Here is a 10,741-nt window from a genome sequence, read left to right on the forward strand (position 1 = left end):
TCATCGGCCGCAGAATTTGTTGACTCTAGCATCACCTGTGATCTGGCTGCTGTCAATGACTCAGAAGGTATTTGAGAAGAAGAGGGAATATTTATTTGGGGTGGAGTTGGACTTTGACCTCTAGTAGGTTGGGGTGACCCAATTTCTTCACCAACCTCTCCTACAGAAACTTGAGGTAGCTGCCTGCTGTTCCCATTTAACTCGTCAACAACCTGTTGGGAGGCTGCTGATGGGGTGGCTTGGGTACTAGTGTCCTTGGGGGTAGAGGACATCTTAACCTTTGGTCTGCCCTTTGGTTCACTCCGCTTTCGTTTTGGGACGACAACGGAGGGTGAAGATTGAATATTTTGTGTTGGGGATGATGCCTTAGCTTTAAGTTTGGTCTTTTTAGAGGCTTTGGAGGTCGCTGGGGGGTTTTCCAGCGAGCCAGCCTTTGAAGGCACATCTGCATCCACATCGACCGTACCAGCCACTTCATTAGAAAGAATTGCTGCCTCCCAGTCGCTGTCTTTCGGGTATAAAGAAGGGTTAAGAGAGAAGAGTACCTCTTTGATATGAGAAGTGAGGCGAGCAACCGTGATCTCAGTAGGTTGCTTATAGATGTTGTTCCCAACCCTTGCAATTGGGATAGTTGAAGCGTCTGGCAACGAGTAAGCATCACCAAGTGCTTCCTTGAAAATCACCGAAAATAATCTAACAAAAGGCACTGTATGTGACCTATTGTTTAGGGAGATCTTGTTCTTCATATCATTGAAGATCAAAAGGCCATAGTCAACAAACCTCCCTTCTGCAAGAGCATGAATCATTGGCATAGAAGTAGTGGATGCCTGATTATAAGATCCAGAATTTCCACCCATACATTGAATTACATCTCTAAAAAGAACTCTCCAGATCCCTGGAAGATTTTGCTTTAGAGGATTGCTGGGGATCGTTGCTGGAGGGTTCTTTAGGTTATAGTTGAACCCAATCGACGACAGCCATGCTTTCCATTCACTTTCAGTAGCAGGCTCCACAAATTTATTTTCATCGGTTTCTTGAGGAAACCCAAAAGTTTGGCGAAGGGACGCCGGAGTAATAGTGATGGTTTTCGTCCCTTCCCTAACTGTACCACTGATGGACAGTTTCATTATTATAATTTCACGTCCACCAGAATTCTCTAAGAAGATGAACAAAGATCTTCTCAGGATCAGCCATAATACATCGACTGGCAGGGGATGCATGAATGAAATCCAACATTGGCTTATATCCTTTTGTACCTTTTGGTACGTCAGACGAGCCGGGATGGTTATTAGGTTTAACAACCATCTCTGATGCAGCAAAAGAGATTTTAGAAGATTTGATAACATTGGAAGAAGGAGAATAAGAAGAAGAATTTAAGATAGATTTTGGAATTTGTTCAGTGGCGGCGGAAGCAGATGGAGTTTCAGAGGAGGAAGCCATTGAAGAGATTTAGTATGGAGATTGAACGATGAAAAGATCAAAAGAAGGAGATGATTAATAAAAGATGAACAGTTTGAGTGATTTTAAGAGATTTGAGAGAAGATAAATAGTTGAAAGAAAGTGTGAAAGTGGAAATATGAGTATAAGTTTGTATATATAGGGTATGGTGTTGGATCACGATTGATCAAACGAAAAGACAAAAAGGTTTTCTCTCTCTCCTCATTTTCAAACTGTACAGTTGTTTTTAACAACTGTCAAAGATATATGTATGTAAAAAAATATTTCTGTGAGTAACGTTTTAAAAAAATATTTACAAATACTTGAGTGTGCGCCGTATGCGTCAGACAGAGCCAGACAGTTAGATGCATAGTAACAGCCTCAAGTGGACAGGTGACGTACTCAAGAGAAACAAGTGGGTAAATTTTAGTTTTGAATTATATAACATATGGCTCAAAAGAGTGCCACATCACCAACATAGTTGCATCCGAAATAGTTAGTTTCAGATGTAGTCCTATCTTTTATTTAATATCGAAAAGATATGTTTGATAATAATTTATTTATAAAATGCTTCAGCACCTCTTTTTAAGAGAAGGATTTAATTTTGGTGCTAAGACATATTTTTAGAGAATGAAGGTCAGCGATCTTATGACTAACATAAGGTCGCTGATAAAACAATTTTTGGCAAATTGTCAGCCATCAACGGATTTTATAAGTCTTTACCAACAGCCGTTTGTTGATGGACTAGATGAAGACTTTTAGCTCTTCATTGCTTTTATTTTGCTTTTTCCTAAAGCAACAAGGATCAACGGATTTTAGAAGTCTTTACCAATAACCGTTTGCTATTGGACTAGATGGAAACTTTTGGCTATCCATTGCCTTTGTTTTGCTTTTTCCCAAAGCAACAGGGATCAGCGAGTAAGACACACTCACTTGCTGAGTAGCAGACATGATAATCATGTCGCTGATTCTCCATTCAGCATTCCTAACTTGCTTACAAGCAGTTTGAATCTAGTTTCATCCAAGGGTTTAGTAAAGATGTCAGCTAGTTGATCATCAGTTGGAATGAAATAGATTTCAACATCTCCTTTCATGACATGATCACGAATGAAGTGATATCGAATATCAATATTCTTGGTCTTGGAGTGCTGAACAGGATTCTGTGTAATAGCAATAGCACTTGTATTATCACACATGATTGGAATTTTAGAGTATTCCAGATCGTAATCAGCGAGTTGATGCTTCATCCAAAGCATTTGGGCACAGCAACTCGCTGCAGAAACATATTCTGCCTCAACTATGGAGATGGAGACAGTATGTTGCTTTTTACTGGTCCAACTGGTTAGTCTTCCTCCCAGCAATTGGCAACCACCACCGGTGCTTTTACGATCAAGCATGCATCCAACATAGTCAGAATCAGAGAATCCAACAAGATCAAAGTTGGAATCTCTAGGAGACCAAAGACCCATGGTGGGTGTTCCTTTAAGATATTTGAAGATTCGCTTTACAGCGAGGAGGTGAGACTCATGAGGAGAGGCCTGATGGCGAGCACAGAGACATGTAGAGAACATAATGTCAGGTCGACTCGCTGTAAGATACATGAGCGACCCAATCATGCCTCTATAGTAAGTGGGATTCACATGCTTCCCATCTGGATCAGCATGAAGATTATTGGGAGGAGACATAGGAGTACGTTTGGGAGTGACATGGGTAAAATCAAATTTATGTAACATATCCCTAATATATTTTTCTTGATTGATGAAAATTCCTTTGGGAAGTTGCTTAATTTGTAAACCTAAGAAGAAGGTTAACTCACCCATCATACTCATCTCAAATGTACTTGACATAAGAGTACTAAATTTCTTACACAGCTTAGGAGAAAGGGAACCAAAGATTATGTTATCAACATATATTTGAACATACAAAGCATGAGATTTCTCTTTGAAAATAAAGAGAGTGCTATCTATGGTTCCTCTATGAAAGCCATGGTCTACAAGAAAAGAAGAGAGGGTATCATACCAAGCTCTGGGAGCCTATTTGAGACCATAAAGAGCTTTATTGAGCTTGTAGACATTGTGAGGATGCTTTGGATCCTCAAACCCAGGAGGCTGCTTGACATAGACCTCTTCATCAAGAGCACCATTTAGAAAGGCAATCTTGACATCCATTTGATAGACAATGAAGCCTTTATGAGCAGCATGAGCGAGAAAGAGGCGAATAGCCTCAAGACGAGCGACTGGGGCAAAGGTTTCATCATAGTCAAAGCCATCAGCTTGAGTATATCCTTGTGCCACCAGTCTGGCTTTGTTGCGGACAACAATACTAGCTTCATCCATTTTGTTCCTATAAACCCATCGAGTACCAATGGGTTCCTTACATGGAGGAGGAACTAGAAACCAAACATGATTTCTTTCAAATTGGGTAAGTTCCTCTTGCATGGCTTCAACCCAAGAGGGATCAGCTATTGCTTCTCCAATGTTAGAAGGAACAACTTGAGAGAGAAAATTGACATAGAGACAAGTATTACTTGTCGCTTATCTGGTTTGAACACCATTGGTTGGATTACCAATTACATGGTCAAGTGGGTGGTCAGTAGTCCATTTGAGTGCAGGAGTATGAATAGAATAGTAGGTAGGCGCAGTAGATGAGGTGGAGATAGGACCACCAGTAACTATTGGATAGCTAGAGAGATCAATAGTTAGAATTGGTTCAAGATCGCTGACTGGACAGTCACTGACAGGTTCTTCCTGCTGAGGATTGTCTTCCTCGGCGTCTCCTAAATCGGGATTCGCTAAGGCATCATGGAAGACAACGTCAGCGATACTGTCAGTTTCTTGAACTACTTCAGGAGAAGAATTGCTGATGGAGTTCTTTTGTATTGACCTAAGAAGTGGCTCAACTGGATCTACTGAGTAGATATGAGCAACAATATAGTCAATATTGGAAGTCTCAATTTGAGAAGGTTCAGCAGAGGGAGTGTCAGCAATTGTTTGAGTAGCTGACACTTCAGATGGATCAGCGAGATCACTGAGAATATCATCAGCAGATGATTGTTTGGGAAGATCACTCAAAGCTGAACAGCTTTCGTCAAAAGTAACATGAATTGATTCATCAACCTTTTGAGTGCGAGTGTTAAACACTCTGAAAGCTTTGCTAATTGAAGAATATCCCAAAAAGTAGCCGTCATCAGCTTTGGGATCGAATTTTCCTAAATGAGCCTTATTATTAAGGATGAAGACTGGGCAACCAAATACATGGAAATACCCAATTTGGGGTTTCTTGCCTTTGAGAACTTCATAAGCAGTCTTATCATGTCTCTTGACAATAAGACACCTATTTTGAGTATGGCAAGTAGTACTAACTGCTTCAGCCCAAAGATTTGAAGAAAGAGAAGATTCACTGAGCATGGTCCTAGCAGCTTCTATGAGAGTTCTATTTCTCCTTTCAGCTACTCCATTTTGCTCAGGGGTTCTAACAGAGGAAAAGTTTTGTGCAATCCCTAGATCAGCACAAAAACTTTCAAGAGTTTGGTTTCGAAACTCAATACCATGATCACTTTTGAGTTCTTTAACACGAATGCTGTTGAGGTTTTCCATCTTTTTAATGAAATTGATAATTTCCTCAGCAGCATCACTCTTAGAATGAAGGAAAATTGTTTAAGTGTATCGTGAATATTCATCCACAATAACTAAGGTGTATCTGCTACCCCTTAAACTTTGAACATTTACAGGACCAAGGAGGTCCATGTAGAGAAGATGAAAGTAGCCATTGATTGAGTTGGCTTGTTTAGTCTTGAAAGTGGCTCGGTGGCTTTTACCCTTTTCACAGGCACCACAGAGCCTGTCCTTCTCATAAGATAGAGGAGGAAGGCCTCGAATAAGATTTTTCTTGGCAAGAGAGTTAATGGTTTTAAAGTTGACATGCGACATACGCTTGTGCCATAACCAATTAATTTGAGAGGCAGCCTTATAAAAGAAACATATCTCGCTGTCAGTTTTGACAGGAGTAAAATCTACCAAGTAGATGTCTCTTCTTCTTGGAGCAATTAGAACTACCTTTTTATTGATATTGATAACTGTGCCTTGATGCTTGTCAAGAATGACTTTGTAGTCAGCATCACACAGTTGGCTAATGCTGATAAGATTATGTTTTAATCCATTTACATAAGCAACCTTTGTGATTTTTATTAGCCTATTTGAGAGAGATCCATATCCTTCTGTTTGGCCAGTAGAGTTGTCACCAAAAACAACTGTGGGTACACTGGCCTCAACATAGTTATCCAGCAGGTCCTTTGATCCAGTCATATGTTTTGAACAGCCACTGTCCAAATACCACACTTCCTTTCCTAGCGAAGCCTGCAGGATAACATAAAAGGGATTTAGGAAGAATCAAGATTACACCTGCTGAGAGCTTCATCAGCAGAGTCTTGAAGATTTTCGAAGGGAAGAGGGGCTCTAGGGTTAGCGTTCTCATCAATTTGATGTTCAACAAGCTGATGAGCAGGGAGCAGACGACGTGGCATTCTTAAGGTATAACCTTGATCCATGGCATATGTCATGGTATTGCCAGAGTCAAGTACAACCATGTTGGTGACTTGATCATTACTGCCATATTCCACCAACATGTTTCCAAAGAAGGTAGACATCACCTCTTGTCTCGAAAGAAAAAATATTTGTTGAGCAGCAATATATTCAGCGACATTGCTGCCATTAAGAGTAATGTTCCCACCCAAGGTAATACTTGGTTCAGTGGGGGGAACTTCCTCATTAACAGCAGGTAGAGAAGAGGAAGAGGATGAAGCAACAGAAGCTGAAGATGGATTGGATTCAATCACAACCTCAGAAGGATCCCTTGATCCTTTGTTCTCACAATCAGAGGCAATATGCCATCTTTCACCACAATGATAGCACTTCCTTTGAGGAGGAGTTTGCCTTTGATTTTGCAAGAAGAATCCCTTGAGTTGAGAAGAAAGATCATTTACACGCTTTGTTAACTCACTAATCTGTGATTCAGATGAGGAGGATGAAGGTGCAGGGTTGTTTTTCTTCTCAGGGTGGTTTTTCTTCTTCCTATATTGAGGAGGAAGAGTTCTAGGAACGGGGCCAAGAATGGATTCTTCTTTAGATTAGCTTGAAGATGATGACCTAGAATGAGGTTGGCCAACTCGCTATCCTTTTTGCTGAGAAGGTTTCATTTGCTGAGAGGAGCTGCCTTGCTGAGGAACGAAAGTTCCTCTTTTTATGTAGACAGGTTTAGGTTGCTGAAAACGAGCGTCAGCAGCCTGTAACCGCCTTTTCATAAGCTTTTCATGCATGGCAGGCTTGGCCTCATTACTGTTGGAGGAATAGGAAGAAGAAGGGATGGATTTTAATGAAACAGAGGGATCAGCGACCTTCTGAAGTTCAGAGACCTTGTGGGAAGCTGAAGTCTCAGCAGGTTGACTAGTAAAACTAGTTCGCTGAGGGGAGCTGTAGTCATATGGAACAGCGACCTTGCTCCTTTTAAACGGGTCTTTTGATTTGAGTGTCAACATTTGGGGAGCAAGAGGCCTGAAACCATCACTTGAAATATTTCCTTCAAATGAGTGGGATGGAGAGTATTGAATTCTGCCTTCATCAGGCATCATATCAATAATGGGACAATTTGGGAACACTGTTTTAGCAAAACTGGGAGTCCTGCTAGTTACAGTTCTAAAGGATGAGGAAGAAGGAGATTCAGATTTCTCAATGGAAGAATCAATAACATGCTCAGAATGAAAGTCATTCGAACTTTTGACGAAATAATATTTCATCAGTTCTTCAAGGGAAGCATCAGGACTTGGAGGAGTTCTTTCCTCAGATAATGGATTGTCGCTGAACGTATTAGTTATGCGAGCAACGGTCTCATAATCTCCCCCAATAATGGCTTTCATTTGAGCAGGGACTTGCAAGTTGAAGATTCTTTTATTTAGCTTGGAAGATTTACACCAAGAGTCTACAATTCTTTTGAGGTCAGCGACCTCATTTTTCAAATTTTCATTTGAGATTTGAAGATTTTTGGTGAGAAGTTTTTGAGATTCAAGCTCAACATGGACATTTCTCAAGTCCTTGAGCTTGTAAGTTTTATCACTCAATTCAGCACTAACTGAATTGAGTTTGGACTGAAGGTCAGAACGAATAGATTCAACAAAATGAAGATCACATGTAAGAGATTCATGGATCCTGTTTTTGTCTTCATCAGAGGAAGAAGAAAGAAGGTTTACCTTTTTAAGAGTGACGTTGACTCACTGGCTTGAACAGATTTGGTCTTTTGTCAACGCTTGGTTGTCAGCGAGTGCCATAAAGCAAATGGCATCAACGTAATCAGCACCCTCATCTTCTGATGCATTAGATTTTGCCCAGTCATGTTGCTCAGCAACAAGACTTTTGGCAGGAAGGGCTTTGGGGCCTTCAACTTTAGCCATTTTGGCACGAAGTTCATAATATTTCTTCTTGTACTCATTGGATGGCTTAGCTGATGAAGAAGAAGAAGAAGAAGGCTTCGCTGCCTGCAAAGAAGGGACAAAAACTTTGCATTCCTTTTGGTAGTGACCTTTTCTACCACATCTCCAGCATTCTTCCTGCGATTTGTCAACAACTGGTTTTTGAGAAAATGTCGACCTACGACTATTCCATTTCTTAGAATATCTCTTACCAGCAATTAGAGCAAATTGCATGAAATCAGAGAACATTTCTTGTCTCTCCTCGAAATCGAGGTCATTGACAAGGTCCTGAATGTGTGAGGGAGTGGTAGAGCTGGTGTTATCATCAGCAGAAACTAGAGCAAAAGAGTTAGGAGATAAAGAATCAGAAGGATAAGAAGAAGAAGAAGCAGTGAGACCAGCATGCCTTTTGGATTCATTCTCTGCTCTAATGCTTTGAGCAAGAGCTCTTTCTTCAAGTTGAAGAGCACCATAGAGAGATTCCAGATCATGAGTCTTAAGCTGCTTTGTAGTACGAAGAATTTGCCTAAGACCCAACCACTTGCTGGGTAAGTTGTCAATGAACTTGTGACATATTTCGAGCATATTATGCTCTATGCCCACATTCGTCATGTCATTCAGCAGGCACTTGAATCTATTATAAGTTCCATCCAGATTCTCATTAGGAAGAGAGAAGAATCCTTCATAGGCACGTTTTAAGTCAATCTTCTTTGTGGCAAGCACCTATTCTGTACCATCAAAACGTACACAGAGATTATCCCATACTTGTTTTGCAGAAACAAGCTTGATGACAGATTTCATGATGTTATCAGGAAGAGTATTGATAATAAGGTTTCTGAGTCTGGCATCCAGATTGACAAGCCTGCGCTCATCATCTGTCCATTGCACCTCAGGCTTGATTATTTCATCCACTATCTCAGGAGCTTCAGGTGTAGCTCCCGACGTTCTTGAAATAGCAAGAGGTACATATGGGCCAGTTTTTAGTATGGTCATAAGGTATGGCTCAATACCCTCGATATGCAATAACATCCTTTCCTTCCAGGACCCGTTTAATTAATATACATATGATTAAATGTGTTTACTTTATTTGTTTGTGTTTACTTAATTAAGCTTACATTAATTGTAACCTAACTTAATCTGTGCAAACGTGGGACTTTCAGTTGGTATCAGAGCAGTGTTTCGATACACTGAAACTGATCTGAAACGGTGTTTGCTAGATTAGTATTTTAATTAAGTCTTTATTTTCAAAACTTTTTCTTTCTTAAAAACCCTTATTTCTTGTCTGCTCATCTAAAATGGCTCACATTCCTACAGCACATACTAACTAACTGTTGCGGCTAGGTCAAGTGATTCTTTATATAGGCAGAAATAAGAATCACATGACAACCCAATAGATGTGGACACATGAAGGTTGTCAACCATCTATTGGAAGATGATTCAGATCTGCAGAGTTCTTCATTCTTCATCTTGTTTGTTTCCCAAAACGGCATGAAAGAGAAACTCCTTAGTACTAAGTCTGTACAAGGTCACATGACTTCATCTTGATCGTCCACCACGTGTCCTTGGGACCATTCTTCTTATCTTCATTTTCCCGCTCATATTTGACTTACAAATATAACGGTGAGTCATTGAACTTATCCTTTAACTCGAAGATAATGTAGGTCGCTAAGAGCTCGCTGATGAAATGCCTCGCTGAGTCTCTCAACGAATTCATGACTCAACAGAAAGATATTAAAACAGAAGAAAAAATTGTATAAAAACAAATCATTGTTGGTTATTTTCCTTGTTTCTTTATCTTTCAAGCCTATCTTGTAGGAATACTAATGAGGGACCTTGTGAAACAAACACAAATCTTTGAGGAGATATTTTATATCTCCATAATACTTACAAACTATTATATAGCCTTGTGAAATTAGGAAACAGATTTGTAGCAAGTTGTTTAGAAAATTATGAGCATTTTCATATTCACGAATTAGGTCCAACTTATGCAGTCCTATTTTCACTTGCTTTTATAAAATAGTTTACAACATTCTCATAACGGGTTCAAAAGTTATCGTTAACGACTGCAAAACCAAGTTTAACTATCTCAAAAACATAAGCCCATGTTTGTTGGCCATATGGATGTATATAGCTGACTTTCAGGTGCTAGACTGCTAGTGACAAGGCATCCCTGTATAACAAAGATAATCTAAGATAAAATCCTATTTCTTCCGCCCGAATATAAAGATCAAACTTACTAGTTTGTTCGATGGAATGAACACTACTAAGCCATTGCCCACATAAGCCAATTCCAAAGACTCTAATATGAGGTAGCATTAGCTTATACCGAACAAAAACTTACCATATGAATAGGAGACTAGGAGACACATAAAGTTCTCCTCGACTATTGTAGGATCTCTTTATACCTGTACAGACATAAAATCACATACTAATGTTGCATTCATGGTATTTAAAATTACAGATAGGTGGGGCGACAAAGTGTACACTAAATGTACCTAGATGTTGGTCTGTAGCATTCACCAGGACCAGTGTTGAGGGGTCTAGTGCAGTTCATCGAATGGAACAATGGTTAATCAAGAACCATGGGTTCGAGACACAATATGCTGTTAGTGAACTCAATAAAAAGAATACTGGAAGATGATGTTGCTGGTGAGCTTTACGAAAAGTGTCAAATGAAGGAAGTGTCAAGCTATGGAGAACTTTATGAGCGGGTACTACTAAAGTAAGGAAGGTAGGATGACTGTAAAAGAGGTTCAACAGGCCAAGAAACTGCAGGTTGAGTATCTTTTTGCTAAAATTGACTAGCTAACTAACTAGAATGTGCTTGCGGATTGCCTTTGATCA

General features: G+C 39.8%; 1 protein-coding gene across 1 annotated transcript; it reads right to left on the reverse strand.

Annotated features, from left to right (window-relative positions):
• Positions 1-1,137: 1,137 nt before the first annotated feature.
• LOC122590768 (secreted RxLR effector protein 161-like) lies at positions 1,138-3,122 on the reverse strand. The gene is made up of 2 exons (XM_043762940.1): positions 2,543-3,122; positions 1,138-1,307 (listed from the first exon to the last, which is right to left on the reverse strand). Exons 1-2 carry the CDS (start codon positions 3,120-3,122, stop codon positions 1,138-1,140), a joined length of 750 nt encoding a protein of 249 aa, XP_043618875.1.
• Positions 3,123-10,741: the final 7,619 nt, after the last annotated feature.

This window comes from Erigeron canadensis, chromosome 3, assembly GCF_010389155.1.
Source record: "Erigeron canadensis isolate Cc75 chromosome 3, C_canadensis_v1, whole genome shotgun sequence".
NCBI classification, from domain to species: domain Eukaryota; kingdom Viridiplantae; phylum Streptophyta; class Magnoliopsida; order Asterales; family Asteraceae; genus Erigeron; species Erigeron canadensis.

Bases quoted from the DNA above. Each gene is read 5' to 3' on its own strand.
- LOC122590768 (XM_043762940.1), bottom strand. From the start codon at position 3,122: ATGTCTCCTCCCAATAATCTTCATGCTGATCCAGATGGGAAGCATGTG. The intron at 1,308-2,542 runs GTGATCATGTCA...TTGCTGCATCAG, and splicing joins TATTCGATATCACTTCATTC to AGATGGTTGTTAAACCTAAT.